General features: G+C 23.5%; 1 protein-coding gene and 2 non-coding genes across 4 annotated transcripts in view; all 3 read left to right on the forward strand.

Annotated features, from left to right (window-relative positions):
• The window catches only part of LOC129605613 (protein yellow), a 31,660-nt gene extending 5,565 nt beyond the window's left edge, over positions 1-26,095 (forward strand). For both annotated transcript variants that reach the window (XM_055515479.1, XM_055515478.1), the window contains exon 3: positions 24,328-26,095. In XM_055515479.1, the coding sequence (XP_055371454.1) occupies positions 24,328-25,733 (1,406 nt within the window). In that variant the 3' untranslated portion in view covers positions 25,734-26,095. The remainder of the gene's footprint in view (positions 1-24,327) is intronic.
• On the forward strand, positions 8,527-8,600 carry Trnan-guu (transfer RNA asparagine (anticodon GUU)). The gene has a single exon. It is a non-coding gene; the product is annotated as a tRNA-Asn (tRNA).
• On the forward strand, positions 8,691-8,764 carry Trnan-guu (transfer RNA asparagine (anticodon GUU)). The gene has a single exon. It is a non-coding gene; the product is annotated as a tRNA-Asn (tRNA).
• Positions 26,096-26,432: the final 337 nt, after the last annotated feature.

A 26,432-nucleotide genomic window follows, 5' to 3' on the forward strand; every position in this document is an offset into this window, starting at 1 on the left:
TATAAAAAATACTATTGAACCGCGTCTTAATCCCTCAATTTCAAATTTGAAAAACGCCTTCTTGATCATTTCGCAAGCATTTGGGATGGTTCTCATATTTTTTTGAACTGTTATTACGTATTATGAAGGTATTTCTTTTCTTACTTTTTCTCTTCTAAATTTGAACAATAAATTAAGTTAGAACCGGAAAAGCAACATCAAAAAAACTTAGTTTTATGCTTAAAGAAATGTATCATTAGTCAGAATTTATTTATAATTATTTATGTATACCCTTACACAATATAATTATAGTGTCAGTTCCCTTAACTTAATCCTAATTCAGCTTTTTTATTCTTTATTTCGTCTACGTACATTACTGGTTATAATATTTAATTTTAATTCAAAAAAAGAAAAACCTACATAAAAAATGTTAAATACCTATTTAAAATTACGAAGATAATTAAAGGTCAAAAAGATTGTCAATTCTGTTGATAACTAACAATTTATAAATTAAAATTTTTATTAAGATCTAATTAAAATCAAATACAAAAATCAATTATTTTTTTTTTTTTAATTTTTAATCTTACAACTTAAATATAGGTCATTCAAAATAATTGGATTGTTATCGTAAAAAAAATCTTTAAATGGAAGTTCATTGATTTTATACTTAAAATAATTATTTTTTAATAATTACTTCATAATAAAAATTCTATAGTCTAATTTTGTAAAATAATTGTAATAATTGTGTAACACCAGAAATAAATTTACCCAAAAAAAATCAAAAAGAAATATTTATAAGTTTTAAAAAAAAAAATTACAATTATTGAACTTGTATCGCTTTCAAGGTTATCCAAAATTCGATTACTGTCAATTTTATTAATTCATTCTGTAATAATTTAAAATTTATGTTAAGACGATGACCGATGTCAAAAAAGATTGTTTTTTAAATAATTTTGTTTACTTTGAGTATATTTAATGTGATACTTTCGGCATTGTTATATAATTTAACATCAAGTATATAATATAAAAATTATATTTGGTTAAAAGTTTATACTCCTACTCACTATATTTGATATACTTATGATATACTATACTTCATTTAGAATTTGACAAGCTCATTAATATAGTTGTGTTTGTTTAATATTTTGGCGAATTGTAAAATTATTAACTGTTCTTAAGAGTACTTTGATTTTTTTGCTTTTATTAAATAACAATAATATTTTTTTAATAAACTTCAATAGATGAAATATATAATAAAGAAAAGCGTTATCGTGTTAGTAAATAAAATCTCAAAATTCTCTGAGAAATTAAAATCGAGTATTTTCTCTTTATCTTCTGAAATCAATAGGTAACTATTTTTTTTACATTGGCATCCTAATTGAATTTAGATACAAAGCCAGTGAAAAAAAGTCAGTACGATATTTACAAGCACATACCTGTTATACGTCCGATTTTTCAATTGATTTAGTCTTGTTTATTCGTCGCAGCTTTACGAGTTGCAGTATGATAATTCAAAGCTTTTTGAAAATATATGAAATGGAGAATGCTAAAATTAAGTTTAATTTAACTAGCTGCTATCGCAATCAAAAACATGCAATATCATAAATGTTTTAAAAGTGTTCTTACTAAAAACTTAACTTACTAAAACAAAATACAAAATTTATGTAAATTGTGTTAAAATCAATGTCATTGAGTTATTTAAAAGTTTTTAATGTATAATTTATCTAAAAATGTCTATCAAAATAAGGATTATAAAACTCTGAGCATGATTTTTATTTACATTTTATTATGTACTTATGAATAATTAAACTGTGTTAGATCTAGACAAAGAACTATTAAAAAAAATTAATAGAATAAATAAAAGAATTAAAAAAAATTCTGCATACAAATCAATTCTAAAATTTCACTCAAAAATAAGCAAACTGCTTAATATTTAATTCTTTGTTATCTGTAATCAACATAACCTTCAAAATATAAGATAAAACACGAAAGAAAAGAGAATAAAAATTATAGATACAAAATATTTTCCGTGCAGTTTTCCTCTTATTCTTTTGAAGTAAAATAAAAAAATATTGAAACAATAAAACAAAATTTTAAATTGAAAAAGAATTAAAAAAATAGTTGCTATTTACATTTTGCGCCCTCTACAAAAGTATGATGTTTCGCCTTTAGGAATTCATGTTTTAACAAAACAAAAATTAAAATTTCAAAAAAATCAAACAAATTATTAATCGGATTTGTGCATTTATTTATAACATTAACAAAATATTAATTTTATTGCCGACGGCAATACTTAAAACCCAATAATCTGTTTTACTTTAAGAGCTTAAATATTATTCAAGCCTATAATACAAGTGGATTTAATTGATCCTAATCATATACATTCTTTCGCAAATAATCAATCTTATCAAATTTCATAAATATTGTAAATAAAATTCCAACTTAAACAAGGGTAGGTAGAGTTGGCCTAGTCAATTGTATGTATAGTGCTATTTTATTTGTACAATGCTATTTCATACATACAATATATGTATGATAGTTACCACATAAATTCATGCCATTTCAAGGGTGTATAATTTAAATAATAGCCATAATATTATATTTTTTATGGAAAATTTCAGTATTGTAATTTCAAGAGCTTCCGAAATATAAGATCAAATGACTTTCGAAGTTGTATAGCAGCTTCTACCACGGGTCAAGAAATTTCAACTAGTTTTATAAAATATAGCCGCCATAATAAAATATTTGCTTGTCTTTATCTCAGACTATTTTTCTTAGGCGTTACAAACGATAAGGCAAATTTATAACACCCCGGAATATCACACTCGTACGTTCGTACGAGTATAAAAATTCTGAATTTTCCATATTTATTATAAATTTATTGTTATTATTCGCACAATTTATGCATAATTATGCGAAATTCTATTTACACACTTCTTTAGTATTTACGCATCGAATTCATTGCCAAAACCTTTGTTGATTATTCGAGGTTACATAAGTACAAGTGAATAAATGATAACTATCAATCATATTCTAATGATATTGATATTAAAATAATTGATTTATTATAAACTGGATCATGTTAAACATATGTTTTTAAAACTGTTTTATAGTTTGCAAAAACAGTTGCCTGTATAACAGCAAAAAAAATTGAACTTTTAATGTTACTGAAAACCAAGATCAATATTTTTCAATGACATAATAAGAAATACCGTTTAATTTTTTCCTTACTATTTATTTTTTTACTATTTTAATTCGTGATCGTGAACTGTTTTTTTTTTTAATTTTTGCTTATAACGAAATTGAAAATTACATGAAAGCGAAATTGTCACAGTTGATTTTTATAATCATAAAGGAAAAAATTTTTTGATCTAAATTAAGTCAAAAGTAAAGTACACGTTTTTTTGTAATTTGGGTATACGAATAACTTAAATTTAATTTTAAGGTACAAATTAAAAGTTTGTTAGCAAAAACCAAAGAAAAAAGCAGTTCAGTTTTGCAAATCTTTTCTTTATTTAAACATAATCTAGATAGATTTGCATAAATTGTTTTTTATATAACCTTTTTCTAATTGAACTTGCGCTTATTAAAAATCGTTGACAAAATAATAGATTTGTTAAGATAATTATCTTAAAAACAATTGTAAATTTTGATTTAAAAATGTTTGTAAAAGCAGTAGACAATGTAATTAAAAATAAATTCACCCAGTTTATTTGAATTCAGGAAAAAAAAGAAAAAAATTGAATTTTATTCGCTTTCTTTATTGATAACAATGGATTTTTTTTTTGCTATCAAAATTAAATTGTATCAATTGAGTTTTTGGAGCAATCGTGCAGATTATGATGATTATGTGGTAGTTTCATAACCTTTTAACAAAATTTTATTTTGCAAACTTCTTTTCTTTAATTTTACATAATTTTTTTTTCTTAAATTACAATCTCTGATTTGGTTTAATTAATTGGAATTTAATTTTGATTTATGCGTCAATGTGATTATATATACTTGTAAAAAAAAAAATTTTGTCAACTATGAACTCAGTAATGTTATTATGAAAGTACGAATTTTTTAGTATTTAAATTATTTCTTGAGTACTATTTTGCGGCCGATTTAGCTTTGGCATGAATTTTTAAACCCAGTTTCAATATATGTATATATGAAATTCCTATATATATTTTTAATAATTGCATTCTGTGCAATTCAAACATTATTGAATCAAAGAATTTAATATGACACGATTTGCCAATAAAATAACTAATATTAAAACTGTTTTATAATTTTATCGTGTAGCTAATTCCGAAGAGTTAAAAATTTAATTTAAATTAAATTTCTGCTATGTTTGAATATTTATGAATATTGTAATTTAATATATGTACATATGTATACCGGATTAACTAAAATTAAATAACTATATTGACCTAAGTTAAAAATATTTAATTTTATTATCAAATCACTTAATATCATATTTAATTTAAATAATTAATATTGTCTAACTGCCTAAGGTTTTATATGCTGCCATACTATTTAAGAAAATTAGTGTAACAAATTTATGAACAAATATTTATCTTTTGACTTTACACAAAGATATGTGGATTTTGTATTTCATATAAAAGCTATTAATAAAACAAAACAATGTAGCCAAGATATTTCAATTAATAAAAATCTGATATTAACTCATTTAGTAATAATTGGTAATAATATAATTAGTTAATCAGATCAATTTCAATAATGTTCATAGATATAAAAGTTAGTTTAACAAAAAAAAATAGTTAACTAAGGTGCTTAAAAATCACTCAAGCATTCAAAATAACAAAATGGAATATGCTAACTGTTTCTTAAACACTTTTTTAATAAAAATTCTTATTAAAATAAACAAATCAATTTTTAACACTAGTTTTTTTGTTGCTTTTAAAAATTATAAATTTATTTTTATTCATAAACGAAACAAAAAACTAAAAAAATTCTGTACAGAAAAAAATCTAGTAAAAAATATAACAACAGCAGCAATTGTTAAAGCTAAAAACAAAAGCGCCTCAAGCAATCTGTTAATCAAAACAACTTACAGATAGTAGCCGCATATTCAACCGTATTTTTTATATCAATAATTCTATGATTTTCAGTCACTTTATTAAAATTATGCAATTTATAAATTAGTTTGTACCTACTAGTATAAAAGATAATAAAAAGGTACACGACTATTATTTGATTTTGTAATTAATATGTATGTTGCTGCTGTTATGTTAAAATCAAAATGACATGGCAACTGTATAACTTTATACAAATTGTTATTCTTGTGCTTGTACTGATTTATTCATTTGGCGAAAATGTTCTAAATTTTATAAAGTGCTCTATGTATATAACAATAATTCAAATTTGTTTATATATATTAAAGATTTATGTTCAAGATTAAATTTGAGATTTTTATAAAAAAAAATAAAAGTATTTAATATGTGCCTCGTTTGTATGTGGCTATATCTAAATGCTTATAAATACATATATAATTACTCATATAGTGAGAGGTCATAAGAATCATTTGAAAGCTAAATGTAAGGATACTGTTTTAAATATGAATTAGTAATATGAGCAATTTTTCAATATATTTCAATATAGAACTACTGTAGCTAAAAATATGAATCACTTTTTAATTTTCGACCCAAAATATAAATTATTTTAAACCTGAACACTTTAATCCTGAATTATTTTGATAAAAGATTGCTGATTGACAACGACCTGAAAAAAAATTAATTTCAGATTTAGCATCTGAATTTTGTTTCAAAGAACTTCATTAATAATTGTTGCATGTTAGAGCACATTCTACAACTAAGTAATCGTTTTTATTTCTAAATTCGAAATGTTTTCCACAAATTCTAATATAACTTTTTTTTTAAAGTACATAAGACATATGATATTAAAATATTTACATAATTTGCTACTAGTGTTCAGATCACGTAATGCTATTCCCGTAATTATTTCACTTGACAACCATTTCAGAGAAAACCATTTATCAAACACAATTTTAGATAGGCATAACTTTAATTCATATTCACAATTTTATAATGCACAGATTATGTTAATTGTATAAATAGTTAAATTACTCAAATGCAAATAAATTAATGAGAAAAAATAATAATGGATACAAAAATACTTCGTTAGAGTTTAATTGAACAGAATGTTAAAATAAACAATATAAAAATCACGATTTATTTACACTTTTTATCGGTAACAATTCCATTAATTTTTTTTACTGCATTTAATAATAATTTTAGAAAATTTGTTGTGTATAATATTAATTTTTATATTATTTTATTTCTTACCACATACGAGCTATGTGTACACATAAATATTAAAAATTTGTCTTTAATCGTAACAAGTTCACTTGACGTAAAGTGGCACTTTTGTGATGTGTACTTTTAATTGATAATTAATTAAAACTAATTACTTATCAATTAAAAGTAGTGTCAATTAACAAGAATTATTTACATTATGCCTAAAGAATTTGTCGATGATATTGTTAATCAATATTAATAAAATCATGTTTAAAATAGATCCCTTATATTCAAACTTCATTAACATTAATTGAATTTTATTATTAAATATGTAACTACAAATTGGTTCAAGTTAAAAAAATGCAAAAATGTTTATAATAGTGTTAAAATTTCATATAAAAGCTGCTGAGTATTCTAATAATATTAGAGAAGTGACAAAATATATAAAATGATTGATGCGTAAATTTTTTGCAGCTTAATTACATTATTTAATGAACGTAAAACCTGTTTTCTGTTAATTGTTCAAACTGACTTTAAAATTGAAAAAATGGTACTTAATAATTGTTAATTTTTCCCTTATCACATAAGAAAATTCATAGTAATCCAATAAATTCATAGTAACAGTTTTTTTATCATTTCCTTTGTCATCAAGAAAATAATGCAAGAAGAGAAAATAATGATCTTAAAATTGATGGAAAATTTTACAATTTTATTTTATAAATTTATAATTATGTATTTAGTTTTCTTTTTAAGCATACAAAATAATATCATTATGTAAATGTATCACAAAAATAATTCATGTACGTATATAATATATTTAATATGCTTACTGTATTTAAAGTCAATTAAAATCTTTTAATAACACTAAGTACAACAGAAAAATATTTGTTGTATAGTTGCTTGTATAAATTGTAGTGTGATACACAAGCTAAGCTAATAACATACTGAACTGATTTATTTAAAAATTACGAAGTCTTTTATAAGTACAGGTATTTTTCCCCATTATAATGACGGGTTGTTTACATAAAAAGATTAAAAAGAAAATTTTAAATTTTTTGAAAAAGTGAATTATTTTTTCTTAACACTCACTCAAAATATGTTGCCTACATTATTTTCTTAATCGTAAATTTTTGTTGCATATTTTATAACTTTTATTATAATTTATATTTTTTCTTGTAGATAGACAAAAATTGAAAAAAAAAAAATTCCAGTTGAAAAGAAAATTGTGGAAATTTTCGAATATTTCAATATTATTGTATTTTGAAATAGAAGAGACACGACTTCTTGACTCTGCAGATTTTGATGTGCACTTGAGTACTGCACTTGAGTATCATTATTTTTAATCCAAAGGCGGTAAACGACCACAAAAAGTACTTGTTATTTGAAAAGATGAAGAGAAAATGTAAATTGGTCGTATAAGACCGACAGTCGACAATACTTGCAGCCTTCTATATTAAAAATATGGGAATAAAAATCGCAAAAATCTTCTCAACAACCATTTCCAAAAAATATTACAAAAAATTTTTATTGAAAATATTGTTTTCAAAATACAGGAAAAGGCAGTTACAACTCTCCTTAATAATGAATTTCAGTTTATTTCAATTTAAATATTATAACACATTCAAAATATGTTTGTGAGAATGTCACAATGAAATGTGAGCTTAGATTTTTATGAATTAAAATAATTATATTACTAAAAATATAATGTTTTTCTAGTTGATTTTATCTTAAACGTATTTCAAAATTTAAGTACCTGTCAACTTTTAATAATACAATATTTAGTTCATCTATAATAACTGTTTATAAGCAAGCAACATACTATGTAAATGTACATACTAAAATATGTATGTACAAATACATATGAATTGATATAACCCTATAGAATTTATTTTATTTAATCAAAACTGATAATAATTACTACTAGAAAGTTTGAAAAAAAAAATTAGAATGATGAGTAAAACATGTGTTAATAACAAGTATGTTTATATGTACATATTTAAGTATATCAGTTTGAATAATTATTCTATAATGTTTATTATGTGAAACAATATATAATTATTAATTATATTTTAAATGTATAACCTATATATATATGCCAATGGAAAACATAATAATATAATAAATAGTATCAGAAGGTAATTACTGTGAGAACATAATATTGTTATCATTATTTAAATGATACTAAGTTATTATTATCTAATTTGTAAATTTATATTAAATATGTTGCACTTTAAAGCTTAGATTTCGCTTTTAAGATTATTTTATAAAACTATAATGAGTATATGCCTCCGTGGCGCAATTGGCTAGCGCGTTCGGCTGTTAACCGAAAGGTTGGTGGTTCGAGCCCACCCGGGGGCGTTTATATTTTTTTTTATTAGTACTTTACATAAAATTTAAATTTGAAATTGTGAACTAATTCATAATGTATAAACTAAACGAACATTAAGTGCCTCCGTGGCGCAATCGGCTAGCGCGTTCGGCTGTTAACCGAAAGGTTGGTGGTTCGAGCCCACCCGGGGGCGATGTATTATTTTTATTGAAACTTAACTTGAAATTTAAAATCAACTTTGTAATACTTTTATTAATCAACTTATGTAATACTTTTATGAAAAGTTTTTTCAACATGAAAGGGTTTATTAAAAAAATATGTAGGACGTATCACCAATTTAATTTGATTTTTAGCCTGGGTGACGATTAATGACGGTTGTACTTAGTACGTCGATTTGAAATATTTTTATCCCTATTATAAAAGAACTGTGACAAAAAAAACAATAATAATTAATACTCATTAATAAACCAATAATCATAATAAATTCAAATTAACACCTCAAATTCCCATCTGACCTTGTTTGTTATGCACTATCAATTAATACATGTTTATACAAAATATATTATTTATTCAAACCTGCAAAAACTTGAATATTGCTCTACAACCCCAATTTTTTTGTATTTTGTTTATAACTTATTAATTTGAATCCGATTACAAAAAATCCCATAAAAATTGATTACTATTTTTGCTTAATTATTATACTATAACACCAATATTAATTTCTGCGAATAGATAATGTATAATGGTTTATAATTATATGTTTGGTACCTGTTAAAACACTGTGTTTTCTATTTCGACTTTTTTATGTGGAGGAAAAAAAAATTACTATTATTAATTAAAGATTTTTGCAAATGATTTTGTCGTAAAGAAAAATGAAAAAATAGAAAAACGTATTGCAAAACTTGGTAGATTAAAATGTTGATATTGAAACGGAATCACGTACATGAGTTATTTATTAAATGAATAGACCATATTTAATATTTAAAATATTGTGTATAAAAAGTCGATCAAAGGTATGAAATAGTCTCTTGTCATCACTACTCTAGGCAACTGCAACAGTTATAAATTAAATTCAATTATCATTATTTACATTTTACACTGAACATTTTAGGAAGATGATGTTTGTCATTGAGTTTAATAAATTTTGTTCGAACTTTATTTGTCAGGATCTCAAAGTAATTCTCGCGTTAATTTTAGCATTTATTATGTAATGTAAGTTTTTTTTTAAATTATAATTTATGATTAATATTATAAATTATGATTAAATTATTATAATCATTATTTATTTTAGGTATTTTAAAGCCTATGAAGGTTTAACTGCACGCTAAAAATAGGCAGTTCAAAAATTGACAGTTTTTTTTATATTACATTCGTTGCGTGTCATCCGCCAAGATGTATACCATAGTCACAGAATACCCAAATGACATAAAACACGTTTCATATTTTGAATGCTGTTAATAATTTATCAAGTTTTGAAATTTATACACACTAATTAGTATTACATAAACACATCTACTTGTTAACAATGCATACTGCATATAATCATTGCTAGGAAAATTTTTTTTAGTAGTGTTTCATAAACTTATTTTTTAATTATTGATTTTTAAAAATAACACTATATGTGTACATGTAAAATTTTACGAACTACCTATATGGATAAATATGTAAATTCTTAATTTTTCATAAAACCTGTAACACAGATTAAATCTGTGAAACATTAAAATAATAAGTTTATAGATTAAATCAAATTAGTTGAAAATTAATATTAAATTGAATTAAAATTAAATACTATAATTAATAGTGAGAAAACTAACTGAATACTACGACAATAGAGTTAATGGAAAAAAAGGAACAAATAAAACTATTGTTACCCTATACTTGTTACAATAAATTTATTTGAAAGTAATGAAATCGGATCAAGATTTAACAATTTTTCAAATGGGTTTAAATTAACTATTTTGTTAGTGATGGTGATTTTGCAAATGGTAGAAACTATGTGATATTAAATTATTTTTTATATCAATTTTAAATTGCCACTGAGTCAAGTATTACCAGTATAGTAAAACATTAGTTTACGAGATTTTTGGTGCAAAAGAAGTACAACTTTCAAATTTTAGTGATTATTTCTAATAAATTCAATGTGTAGGGTATAAAAGTCTTGTATTCCAATGTGTAAAAAATTTAATTTTTATCTCAAATCTGATTTTTCTTGCTGAAAGTTTTACATTAAAATAGTTCATATACGTACTATTGATATTTTAAATAGATTATTAAAGCTGATCACTTTAATATAATTGGATTACTATTGAATGGTCGATCATTTAGTAAGATATGTGATTTCATCGGCATACATGATATTTAAATAAACTAATTGTCCACTGCCTAAGCTAAATTAAAAAATTTCCTCAAAAAAAAAAAAGTTTTTCCATTCAAATGCATTTTATAAACAGCAAGTTTTTTTTTTAAATTTTAAGAAAATGGCTTTTGTCTTTATTCAACATTTTTAACAGTTTTAACAAATTTTTATTTGTTTTTTTTACTGATTAGAGTAAATGCAAAATATTTATTTGTTAATTTTTGAATAAGGAAATTATGTGTATATAAAATGTAAAATACAATTATAAAGATTGTAATTTATAGCCTTTATTACAAACTTGTTTAACAGGAAGGAAATGTAGAAGCTTATTATTAAGGATAAGCGAAGATGACGTTAAAATAACAAAACATTTACTTAATTTTGTACTTATAATATAAAGAAAGATTTTTTTCATAAATTTTTTAAAAACTATAGACATTAAATAATGTTATATAAGAAATTGGCAAATTATAACATGTATTCATTATATTGTAGTGTATTATTGTGCATGCAAGACTAAGATTTTGTTATTTATTTATTTTGTGTCTAGAGTGCAGATAGATGTAGATAACAAAAACTAATTATTTAATTTGTGGATACGTACATGCGTTAAAATGAAATGAGTAAAAAATTTTAGAAAAAAATTTTTCGCAAGCAATTCGCACACATTTTAAATTTAATAAAATATTCTTTAATTTAATAAAAATATTCTTTAATTATTTTAGGAAAAAACTGAATACAATTTTTGAGACAAGCTTAAAAATCTTAATTCAATTAATTTTTAATTAATCAACCAATATAAATAAGAAATAATGCAATAATATAACATGTTGAACTAAATTTTACAAGTATGATTTAAGATCATTTTTTGAAAAATTAAAGAGTTCATTAATTTAAAAGTATGGTTGGATTGAGGTCGAATTCATTAAATTCAGTAAATATTTTATAGGATTCTTGTACTGCCTGAAGTTTTTTAGGTGATTATTTCAAAAGTTATTTAAAACCTGTGTCAATTGTTTGCAAAGTAAAAGTTTGCTCTTACTAAACTATTATTTTGTTATAATTATCGATTGCTTTACATCACCAAATCAACATTTCTGTTATATTAATAATGAATTCTTTTACGACTAACTCTAGTAATTTTATTTTATTAACTATTTTGTGAATCATAAAAATTAAGTAGATTCAATTTTTACTTTATAGTTTATTGTTTTGAAATCGATCTATAAAATGTCTGTAAAATGAAGTTTCAAAAGTATATAATTACTATTATTATTAGAAAATTATCATTAAATCTTATTATTACGTTATTGTTTTATTTATTAAAATATTAATTTACTATAAACAACACAAAACCACAAAGTTAACAAGCGCATTTTCACTATCAAACCTATATAACTGTAATATTAAATAAATTTAAAATTCAAAATAATTCTTATTTTATTAAAGTGTAAAAGAGCATGTAATGTTGTATATGGCAAATTAAGTATAGTAACAAGTCTTGAATACAACCGAATATAATAAAATTCATGTGCAATGTGCAAAAATGCAGTTATGCATTTTAATGTACTTTAAAATATGCGTTATAAATTTATTGAAGATGAAAAATCAAATAAAAAAATACTAAAATAACGTTAAGATATTTTACACTTTCAAGTTTATGTTATTTATTTTTATAGGGCTACCATATGATTCAGATTTTTAATAGTAGTTATGAAACTGAAATTTTGTTCAACGTTGATTGATAATAGGGAAATATGTTAGGTAATTACACGTCTGTGTTTCTTTACCTGCGTACATTATTTAAGAAATTCTATAATTGCAAGTAGGCATACGAGATTTTAGTGCTATTTTTATAGTTTGATATTTGTTCTGAATAACATTGATAACAACTTCGCCACATTTAAACAAAAAAAAAATGTTCTCTTATTTCTTGCATGTCGAAATTAAATTAAATTTTTTTAATAAGCGCTGGTAATACTCGCCGTTAACACTTCAGTTTTTTAATGCATTTACGTTCATGAAATTCATATAGATATGCATTTATGCGGTCTAATAAACATTAAAATCGTAATTTAACTTCAAATATTGCTTTAAATGCAATATTACATTAGACTATTTGTATGAGTAGTAATTTATATCCAAATTAAAATATTTTATTATAATTAAAACAGGAACTCATGTATGAGTAGCTTATCTTACGAATAACAATTAAATTTGTTTTCAATTTTGAAATTTTAATAATTATAATAATTTAAATTTATTATAATAAAATATATTCGCTTATTCTGAATAAGAAATTGCGAGTTGTCATTATTCATATTTAGAGCAATAATAATTTTTCACTGCATGACATAACAAAAGCGCTGCATGACAATTATTATAACGTTCTATTATTGATTAGGTTAAATTTTGACTAATTTCAATTGTTTTCCACTCAAAAATATATTATTATGCTGTCAAATTGCAAGAATTGCAACCATATGTTAAGTTATGAATCTAGTAGCTAGTTATTAAAATTTTAAAAAGTTTTAAAAATTTTTATTGTAAAATTTTTTTTATAGCAATAATAATAATTATTATGAATAGATTTTTAACAAAAAAAATACTTTAAGCATAAAAAGTGCACGCGCCAAAATTTTTATATGATTTTTGCCACTACTCTTTATTGAATTAAATAAATTATAATGTGCAAAACAGTGCATTGAAAATTATAGTTAAAATTGACTTGAAGCAAGAAAAAAATTATTTCATGATGCACGTATTCCAAAGACAAGACGTATAAGTGTGGCAAAATTTGTGAAAAATTTTAAGATTTTTTTTTTGCATTCTTCTTGCCATTTGTTCGCTTCATTTTTTTGGCTTTCTTGTTCACCTGTGCCTTTTCTTAAATTGTTACGTTCACAATTTATGCAAAATTTTATTCTGTTTTTCATGTTTTTTTTTCTGAGAAAAATGAGTGGTTTATGTAATCAACATCAAATGCCTGATAAAAGCGTGTTTTAAAATAAAAATTCAATTGAACATAGGATAATAGAAATTTTGTAGTACTTTTATAAATTCAATTTTAAGATTTTCAAGAGATTATTTCAAATGATATGGAAATTTTGTTTTATTAATAGAAAAATCATAATAGCTTATTTTGCTTGCTTTATGCTACTATTCGTGCACGTTACAGTAATGCGTAAGTTGTCATTTTATGTATTTTGACTACTATACAATATTGACTGTTCTCATGTTTATTTTAAGTATTAAAAAAGTACAAGCTTAACTTTCAATTTGAAAACAATTGATTGACTTTTAGCATGTTTTACATGTACTTTAAGTACATACATATGTAAGGTTAAAAATGCTAAAACATGGCAAAAAGTTTTCGTGTTGATTATTATTAGCGCGAGAAAATGTTTACAGAAGCTGGACTTTACATTATGTATGCCCTGGTAATCACATAATCAAATTTGAAATTTTTTTATTTCATTTGAACATATTTGTGTCTTACTTTAACGCTTTAGTTTTGGTTCCCCGTTTTCAAATAATCATTCATACTCATTATCCCCTTGCGAATTATTGTTTTGAAAATTAATTTTATACCGTTCCGTTTATAACATTGAGAAATGTATATTTTTTTTGTTGTATGTGTATATGTATTTATTAGAACTGCTTAACAATGAAACCACCATTCTCAAAAATTTGCTCTAACTTACGTGATTATATGAGCTTAATATGAAATATGCTTAGAAAAAGGTGCGATTAATTTTTGCAATATCAAGTACACCTCTTCTGGTTGCTTTTTTAAATTTTATCGCATAATGGAATATGTTTATAAAATTACTTATATGTTTAGCAAAATTATTGCTATTACCATTTTAGATAAAAAAAATTCCTTTGCCTTATGCGCCTGTCATAATTTACAATGTGCTATCTATTTTTGGTTTTATGTTTTTATAAACAAATTTGGAATCATGAGCAATCATAGCTCATATGATTGCTTTTATAAAACGTATGCATATGTACATACGTTATATCAAACAGAATTTATTCCAATTTTGTAATACAATAATAAATTTTTTTTTGAACTGGATATTTTTTTAATGAGGCCTTTATAGATTTAAAACTAAAAACTACCAAATTAAAATGTTAAAAAAAATTTGTCAAAATCTGTCATGATTAATGTGTACACACCTAATTCCAAAAATTTAGATTTTATTAATAAGTATTTTTAAATTTTATATATTAGGTAAATGAAGCAATTATTTAATTTATTTTAATTTGATTACTTAATTTAGGTGTAATTTAAAGCTGATTCGATGTCATTACGGTATTAAATGAATTTTTCCCGTTTAATAAATGAACATTTGCGGTTACTTACTTTACATACATATATGGAAAATTAGCTTGTTTTTTGCATTTGAAATTATTGTGATTTACTTTTTGTTAACATGATTGAACGAAAAGTACGTACTACTAAATATTACTTAAATAAAGTTTTATTATAAATTCGCAATTCCCATGCGTGAAATTATTGGTAAACAAATTATATATTAAAAATTTTAAGAAAATTTCCTACAGGGTAGGTAGTACTTAAGTATTAATCTAGAAAAGTACTTATGTACGTGGTAGTTCTGGTCATATTACATGTTGAATTAAACAATTTTATTCTAATAGTTTAAGTTTTGGGTTCAAAATAATAAACGGTTTACTGTAAAATTGTGAGAACGCATTTTTAATGAAGAATTATGCAAAGAACTATATCTAGATGGAACAAAACGTATAGCTTAAATAGCAAATTCTTTACATAATAAAACGTATAACTTGTGTAGATTTAGAAAAATGGAATATGTGCAAGATTATTGCCAGAATTAAAAATTTTATGGTTGATTAAAACGATATTTTCCAAATCAAAGTACAAGGGGCTAATTCGCAATCGATGTGAGGTACGCAGAGTTAGAACAGAATAGAAACAATCTCAATTTATCAGATTATTTTGAATGATTCTAAACGATGTGGCCATCAAATATGACCCTTCTATGATATATGGCCATCAAATATGACAGAATATGACTCTTCTCTCCCTTAAGCCACGATTGTTTTTAAAAAAACTACAACTGTAGGGAATTATTGACTAAAATCTATTTCATACTTACAAAACATTAACATATTTTAAAGTATTATTTATACACTTTGAACAAACCATTAATAGAGAATGTTGGTGTAATATTTGTCATTCTTATAATAAAAAAAGATATCTCACTTAATTGAAAAAAATTAATATCGAACAGCACCACAACTTCTTTTTTTTCAATTTATACATTGTATAAATTGAATATAGTTGTTAATTTGCTCAAACCGCTTTTAAAAATGGTTATTCATTGCCATAATAATTCATGATTCTTTATTGATTTAACAAACTTGTACATTTTTAGCACTTAATAAAATTTTATAATCCTTATCTAGTTAGACTGGACTGATTTTTAAGTGATGCTTTGAAGATCAATATCAAATAAAATAAAAAAAATGTGGTACCATAAATTTTCCGTTTCAATTTCTTCAATATATTTATGGTTTTATTAATATTGATTAACCTTGTTATGATCATTGGTAATTTCCAGTATAAATTAAAAAGTATATAAGATGAAAATTTGAAGAGAAGCATAACCAGAAGTGTAACCAGAATGAAAGTAATTTAAATTGAAATTTGTATAAACCCACTTGTGAAAATGTGATTCAAACTTTCATCGTCACTGAATTATTAAAATATTTGGGTTTTCAAATATTGCACATTAAAACAAGTTTGGTTTCTTTTCGCTTTATTTTTTTCAGTGTGCATATGGGATTTTTTCTTATAGCAGGATTTTTCTTGTGAATGATCAACGCATATGAGAAAATTTTAGACGTCATCTCTATTTTCTAAAGTGATCTAAAACTTGTATTTTGAGTTTGTATTTTTGAGCTCTTTCCTTTTAATATTTTGAAAGTGGTTTTTTCATTGATCACGAATGCAAACTGTCTAAGTTGTATTAGGAAGAGTGAAGTGAATTACTTGGAAAATTCATATTTTTTGTTTAAATTCAAATAGAAAATTTTATTTATCGTATTCGAGTTTATTTTTTTCTTCTCGTTTTAATTATTTTTAAAATATAAATAACTTTTTTTTTTGAAAGTTTTGTAATATTTTAGAAGAAACCATTCACTTATTTTTGATGATTTATTTTAACATATTTAGCCGAAAAATGCGTATTAATAATATTCATGTTTTTTTTGTTAATTATATTAATACACACTTGCTTACATTTATACGAGTACGTATATGTATACAACACAATATTTCATCAGTAGGTAACCTAAATTTAAATATATAATATATTTTTAATGTACAATATTTATTATTATATTTTATCTGTAAAATTTGTAAAAATATCTACAGATAAAATATATAATAAATAAAAAAAGGCCGAAGGAAACAACTCCATTGATTTTTGTGCTTTCATGGTTTAAGTTGTAAACAGCTGAGAATGATAAATTTTCATTTGGTTCATTTTGAAATTAAATTTAAAATTATTGAGCTAGTTCACTATTATTTACTACCGGTGGCATAAAAACTAAAAGAGGAATATCTAATTTTCTGAAATATAGCAGAGTCAAGAATAATTAATTATTAGTATGACAGTTAACCATAATATGAAAGCCCTTCCTCTAATTTCTTTCTGTATTCATAAATTATTTCTTGAGAGGAATAGGCGTTTTTTGATATATTCCGCTTCCGTTTATTTTTAAGAATAATAGCTTTAGAATATTGCAGGAAGAAACTCAATTTTCTAGAAGAATTATTAATGAACATTCCAATAAAGTTTGCTGTTTTCTCATTCTTTTCTCTATCGAACATATTTATATAATTAAAATTTAGGTATATTCTGAACATTTCTGAACATAAAAGAATATTTTATGTTTAATATAGTTTTGTTTAGATACGTGTTAGACAAGTTATCGGACTATAAGGTATACGTTATTTATTTGTATAATTCAATATAAATTGAATTAATTAGATTAACTATAAGATCAAAAGGATCACATTTGTATTCGGCTTATTTGATTTGCGGTTTTGAAATTAATTAAATTTGAATTATTTGAAATATTACCAATATGTTGTTCGACATGTCCTGTGATTTTATTTCAATGTATGTATAATTGGTTTAAAATATTAGGTAATTTTTTCAAATTTTCTTCTTTTGCTATCGCGAAAATTAAATGAATGATTTTTTTAAATTGAAAATTTATGTTAGTGATTTCAAATAAGAAAACGTGAATTTTTTTTTTGGAAAAAATGTAGTCTACCGTTCATACATACGTATGCACAAACATTTTATATAAAAACATTTCGATTTGGTTTTATTTTCTGTCATATTTATTTTATTAAATTTATTTAATTCATGTCGTACGCATACACAAAAACACACACATATGGTACTTTCATAGACTATGCGCGCCTTTTTACAAGATGGAAAAATAAAAAATATAATTTGTTTCAATTTCAACTAAAATATTACATAATCATGTACTCGAATGTTTTTATTTATGCATTGACTGGAAGAAATATAAACTTTAAACTAGATGTTAGTATTAAAGAAAAAAAAAATAAACTAGACTAAAATAACCACATTTCTTAATAATTTTTTTGAAAAAAAAAACCTCAACTTCATAACATACATTGATTGAGAAATTAATGAAAGAGATCTATACTAACATATGAACATACACACTTAAATATCTATAATTCTATATAATTTTATGTTTGAAATGATTGCATTGCATATGAGTTTTTTTATAGGTGGACGTGGACGTCTTATCCATTAGTAGACAGCATCAAAACAGATTTTAAAGTTAATATGCGAAATTTGTAACAATTTTTAATTACCAATTTTTATATCAAATTAATTTTATAAATTTTTTATTAAAATTTAATTAATTTTTCTAGATCTATAACATACTAATATAGAATATAACAATTTATCCACTTAGTATATAAATTATACCACATTACAAGCTGTGGTTGCCGCTTTAGAATTATTTTAATATTTGTAACAATTCCAATATTTATAATAAATATTTCAAGAAGTAAGAGATTTTGTTAAATTATATTTACGAAATTGGAAGGACGCTTAGTTTCTGAATGATTTATTAAATTTGGAAATCATTAGAACGGATAATATATTCGAAAATTTGATGAACAGGAAACTTTTCAAACTTCTCGTAATTGCACGAAATTTTATATAAATTTGAAATTACGAGAAATTTAAATTAAATTAATATTTAAATTATTTTATACTAAAATTTTTTTATTCTTCTTAAATAGATAATTGTCCTATGTAAAAATTGGTCCCTTTACATGATCATGGTAAAAAATGTGGGTACATAGTAAACAGTAAAGTAGCGAAATTCATAAAATTGATGACCTTATAAAGCATAAAGACCTATATAATTTCAACCTCCATCAAATTGCAAAATACATACCCTAATTTCTCCGCATTTGAAACTTCTCCAAAACCCTCAAAACCATATAGGAAGCATGTATGTACATATACTATACAAATTAATTGAAATTCTTATCTTTGTAAAATTAAAACTGAGCCTTATGTAATACAATAACTTAACCTTAAACTACAAAATACAACTTGAACATGAATGAATCATAAGAAGGCTGTCACGGTAAAGAAATCATAAACTTGTATCTATCATTACAAGTTACCTTTTTTACATTATTTTAACATTTTACTTTTAGTTAACTGAAATCTTCCTATGCGTATATATTTTATTCAATAATTGAACTAAATATCAAAAATAAATATTGTTAATTAATATATAGTGGGGTTAATAAACTGTTTGACTTTCAAATTTTTTAATTTCCCACTTTTTTAACTTCAAATGAAAATTTAAATCAGTAAAAGAAATCATTTTTGAAAGTAGTTTCTTTCAAATTGTGTTCTAAAATTAATTAATCAACATAAATCCGATATACGGATACCACTATAATATTCAAATTACATTGCCATTCGAGGGCTATTATCCTATATATAAATGCTTGCATATATGAACTCAAATTATACCATATTTTAATATATTAAAAATATTTATGTTAATAATAAGAAAATTTATTATTATCACCTCATTGGTATTTAAATTATATTGCACCATATTATTATTAATAAATTCGCAATATTATTAGACAGCAGGCTATATACAAGACTTTTATATTAAAAATGTTGGTCACTTTTTATTTTAAATTGATCTCAAACTGAGTGTATAAATAACAAATTGATCGTGTTTTAAATTATTATATGCATATTTTTATATAAATATCTTTAATATTAATTTGGTTCATATGCCAATTTTGTACTTTTTGAGTTAAAAGTTGATTCTAGAGCTATAAAATGCGGTCTTTCGTATCTCTTACCTGTTTTTAATTAACTGTATTATTACTGAGAAACTTATCAAGTTTCATAGTTAACATTCTACAATCGCAAATGCAGATTTTTTTTATTTCAAATTTTAAAATCGTTTTTTTTCAAAATCAAATAAATGTCGTATGAACCAAACTAATAAGGTGACAAAAATATTCTATTATATAATTGCATTAAATGTAAATATTATTTTACTATATTTTCCTTTCCTATAACTATATAAAAATACTTCAATTTCAAGTGGGTAGATAAAAAATCCTATAGTGAAATCGGAACGAATTTAATAAAAAAAAAATTGTGTCACTTTTTTTTTGTCTATATCCATTAGGTATTATTTATAATTTTTATTAAAAAAAAAATCGACATGTACCATAGCAGTAAATTTACAAATTTTTAATATTGTAAAAATTATGATTACTTAATAATAAATAACACTGAAAAATACAAAAAAAAACCAGAATGTGTAACAATAATCTTATTTAGTTACATGCCTTAATAGAGAATTCAATTAGAGTGAAATTTTTTTACAGCAAACCATCGATATAAGGAATCTCTTTATTTTACAAACTACCACTCGGCGTCAGCAAATTTACAATTTAGTTTAATTTATTAATCAGCGAACTACGTTTTAAATTTTAAACAAAATATTTGGATTTGTAGTTTGGATAAGTGTATTCATAATATTGTATATTATGTATATCATAATATTGTAGTTTTACTGTATTTTAAATTGAATATATAACAAATTAATTCAATAAGAGTTTTGGAGTGTACGAGTATAGAAAATCATAAATGGATAGTAAGCAATTATTTTTCTATTTCATATTAGAATTGAAATAAAGATAATTTAAATTATATATTTCAGTTGCAATCACAATAAAAATAATAAATTAATGAATTTTGGATCCAATAATCTTATAAGGAATTCAAAAATCTTATTCTGTCTTTAAATATTATGTCACTGTTTTCAATTTTATTTTTTGTTTTCCAACAAAATTATGAATGTGATTTTAATTTAAATAAAAAAACCTTTTTTGAATTCAAATGAATTTATAAATAATATTATGAATATTTTAGAGGAAGATTTATTATGCAATTACCATTTCTTAGAAATATACCAGTACCATTTCTTATGTGTCCTTCTCACATAAAATTAAAACCAATCATTCCCACATGGGAATGAAATCATTGTAACATATGCGATTTTTGTTTTTTATGAAAGAATTCACGTGTAAATATCGGGATTTAAAACTATTTTGAGTAGGTGGCACCTACTCGGTATGTTCATATTAAAGAGACCAATTTTCAGTGGGTGTGATTATGTATATGGAACGCGTTTGAACATAATTGGATTCAAAGACTATTTGCCGAACCTACGTATTTAAATTTTGTTTTCAGATAAATGTAGTTAAGGGTGTAAGTTTCTTTTTTTAGGCAATGTAATCATTGAAATTATAGAAAAATTTATGTATTACGAAAATTAATTATATTTAATTAATTATTTAATTTTATTAAAATTTTGTTGCTAAAATAAATAATTCTTTTTTAATACAATTTGGTTTTCAAAATCTAGTATAGGTACTCATAAATTAACAGGCAAATTAACATCAGTGGTATATGCATTCCTGCATGCTGATGGTAGAAATTACAATTTTAAATTCTTTAGAATTTCAAATTTGAATTAAAATATAATTTATTAAAATTTTTAGACGCATTGGATGGACTTTTTGGAAATGGATTTATGCTCGAATTGAAATATTTCGCCTAAAAATTTCGAGGATCCTAATACCAAGAGCATATTGATTCAAGGTTTTAATGCAATTTATTTATGGTGTTTGTAAGATTATGCATAATCTTAAATGGGAAATTTTATATTAAAATTAAGAGAATTTAATTTTATTTTCAGGCAACATACATTCTTTATTAAGTCACTATAGATAAATTAATTTGGAATTCAATATTCGGAATAAATAAAAGCTGCCTCAATTATAATTCAATTAGTTTATATTTCATCTATATAAAGTTTCGCTTTTATAGCACAATTTGTTATTAATTAAAATTATAATCAATTAATAAAAGTGACTTTTCTCAAAGATTATTTAATGCGATACGTAGTACATACATACATTTCAACCAATTTAACTGTGTATGGTTGGCTACTACTACGCGAATCGAATATTTTTGCCATTTGGTTTTGTGATTAACCAAATTTTTTGAGCTCAATATTACCATATTTATACTTATATAAATAAATTAATTTAAATTTCAATAATTTATTAATTAAATATTGCTAAGTAAATCTAAGAAAAATATGAGTTAATAAAAGCTCTTAATTTAAGGTAACCTCAATTAATTCATGGATGTAATGAACTTAATATATGTATTTAATACTATGTACTAATGTAATTTATGCATATGTATAATTTAAATTAGAATTAAAAATTAAGTATTAATGAAGTTAACGGCATTTAAATTAGCATATAGGATTATTTTTATATTCAAAATATGGCACTTAAGTTCTTGTATTTAGTTTATGTGACATGAGTATAGATCTAAAACCTAAGCTGTAAATTTTACATTTTAGTATTGAATATATTTTTCTTGGCTTAATTGTTAATCCACAATATAAAATTATCAAAGTTAAGATGTGGATTTTTAAATCAAATTAATTAATTAAAAATATTTCATCATACCTTTTACGAATATGTGATTTAATATCAAGTGTTATTATAACATTAATCTGAATTAGAGGACACACAAATTTTCTACTTGCATACATATTTAGCTTAAAATAAATTAATTCAAAAAAAAAATTTTTTTTCGGCATTCTCATATTAAAATCATGGAATGCAATTTATAAATTATACAAAATTCTTACTTATCTTGTTTTCAATGATCTTAATTTAAGTTTCATTGAATACCAAAAAGAAAAATGCAAAATATAGACGTAATTGGAGCTACTGTAAAATTTAAAATTATTATTTTTAGAGAATTTTGCTAAAAAATTATATTAGAATATTAAAATTTATGATTTATCTTAAAATTCATGTTAATCTTAATTGATTTTCTACACATAAGTTATAATTATTTTACATAATAAATATCATGTGTGTAATTAAATGTTAACATTATTATTCAAATATTTCGCGTTGTTTTAGATCAAAAGAAGACCAAAATTAAGTATGCATGTGTATTGTTAATTATAATTAATAATTAAAAATGGGTTGTATTTAATTCGGACCACTCTTTGTGGTGCCACACATATTTTGTGGTTTTTTTCATTATTCAAGAATTATTATAAGCTTTACTTATATGAAAAGTTGTTTAAATTTACTTAAACATATTGGTATTGGTCTTATATTAAAATAAATTAAATTAATTAGCATAAATTTATTTATCATTATTCAGTTTAAATAGTAAGAAACAATAAACCTTAAATAATAAATATTTAAGGTTTATTGTTTCCATTTCAATGAACTATAAATAATTTAATTAAAATTAATTAGGTTTAAAATACTTCAGCAACTCCTTTAAATATTGTGATTAATAGCATTATATTAGCATACTGACAACCATATATGGTAAACCATTAATGCAATTAATTACATAATTTCTTGCAAAATTTTAAATAGAAATTGTTACTTTTTTTTACCTCATACTACACATGCCTTGGAGTATAATAAATTAATTTTTTAAATTAATTATCTTGATCTGTAGCTAATACATCGGTTAACTTAACCACAACATAACTTTCTAGTATTTTATATTATTGAATATTACATTAAAATTATTTTACTTTACTTTTGCGTAGGAAGCTAACAGTTATCTAGCTCAAACGAAAAAAATTATTGTCCTATTTTAATTTTAATTTCATTTTAAGTAAAATTTATTCTTTTGCAAATTAAATTTTTTTTTAAATTTAATATTTTAATTTATTTCTTTTAGGTATTCCAGCAACATTAACATATATTAATATGGATCATACAGTTTCTGGATCACCTGAATTAATTCCATATCCTGATTGGAGAAGTAATACAGCTGGTGACTGTGCCAATAGTATTACAACAGCTTATCGTATTAAAGTAGATGAATGTGGACGTCTTTGGGTTTTAGATACAGGAACTCTTGGTATTGGTAATACAACAACAAATCCATGCCCATATGCTTTAAATATATTCGATTTATCAACAAATTCACGTATACGTCGTTATGTTTTCCGTCCAGAAGATACAAATGCTAATACATTTATTGCTAATATAGCTATTGATATTGGAAAGAATTGTGATGATGCATTTGCATATTTCTCTGATGAATTGGGATATGGTTTAATATCTTATTCATGGGAACAAAATAAATCATGGAGATTTTCGGGACACAGTTATTTCTTCCCAGATCCATTAAGAGGTGATTATAATATTGCAGGTTTAAATTTCCAATGGGGTGAAGAAGGTATCTTTGGCATGGCTTTATCACCATTACGATCAGATGGATATAGAACAATGTATTTTAGTCCACTTGCAAGTCATCGCGAATTTGCTGTGTCAACAAGAACATTACGTGATGAATCACGTGTTGAAGACAGCTATCATGATTTTACATTCTTTAATGAAAGAGGACCAAACAGTCATACAACTGCACGTGTAATGAGTGATGAGGGTATTATGTTATTTAATTTAATTGATCAGAATGCTGTTGGTTGTTGGCATTCATCAATGCCATACGAACCACAATATCATGGTGTTGTTGATCGCGATGATGTTGGTTTAGTATTTCCAGCTGATGTTAAAATCGATGAAAATCGTGACGTTTGGGTATTATCAGATCGTATGCCTGTATTTTTGTTGTCCGATTTAGATTATAATGATGTCAACTTCAGAATTTATACTGCTTCATTGAATGATTTAATTGAAGGTACAGTTTGTGATGCAAAAGTTAATTTATATCAACCGAAACCAATTTATAACGGTTACCGCCCGCGACCAATTGGAGGTTATCAAAAACCACAATATCAAAAACCAATTTATCAAGCACCACAACCTGTTACACAAAAAAGTTTATTATTACCAGCAATTCCACAAGTAAAAGAACCTGTAAATAATTACTTACCAGTATCAATTCCAGCCTCACCACCAGTTTCCGCATATTATACAACACAAAGAGTTCCTATTTCACATATTCCTAAAGCATTCATTTTTAATCAACATAATGGCTTAAATTATGAAACAAGTAGTCCAGCTATTTCTTATAATCCAGGTGGCGGATTAAGTGATTTCAGAGGATCATATAGAGATGATTCATCAACAAATTATAAAAATTTTGGATTTTCAACGGTATGGGGTAACAACCAATAACCATGCATTCGATATGAAAACAATTAAATAGCAAGAGGACATTTTTTAGCACATAAGAAAGAAAACAGTCGTAACGTATAACCTATATTATATAAATAACATGTACATATGAATCATCATCTATATCACAATTTAAAGCAAACAATATTATTATTATGTATGTATGTATGTAAATATAAATGCGCGTATAAAATATTATTTTTTGTTGACATAAAATCTCTCTGTTATTAAAAAATTCATTCTTCATAATTTATTTTTATGTAAAAAAAAATTAAAACTATTGTTATCGTCATTGCTTAAAATTATCTTTACGTATGATAAAATTTTCATATAAATTGTACATTATAATTGCATACCTTATAGTAAACTTCTTAAATTTCTTTATACATAGAATCTAGTTAATTAAATGTTTAATAAAAAAAATAAAGAAAAGATTTTTAATTTTAATTTTATTTTAAGGTGAAAAATATATGTGAAATTTGAGTACCTGGGAAACTGTATATTAAGTCACTAGAGTGTGAGCAGTACTTGAAGAAGTTTTGAATTGCATCATTGATCTTGAAGTAACTAATTCCAGCTTGGATTTTAAGTCATTCAGCCCTTTGAACTGCATGCACTTCATTTAAAAGATGTAAAAAGAAAATAAAATTTCGCTGAGTGAAAATTTTATAAGACGATGCAAATTAGACGATTTTGAGA

The sequence above is a fragment of the Condylostylus longicornis genome, unplaced genomic scaffold (assembly GCF_029603195.1).
Source record: "Condylostylus longicornis isolate FDR11 unplaced genomic scaffold, ASM2960319v2 ptg000013l, whole genome shotgun sequence".
NCBI lineage: Eukaryota > Metazoa > Arthropoda > Insecta > Diptera > Dolichopodidae > Condylostylus > Condylostylus longicornis.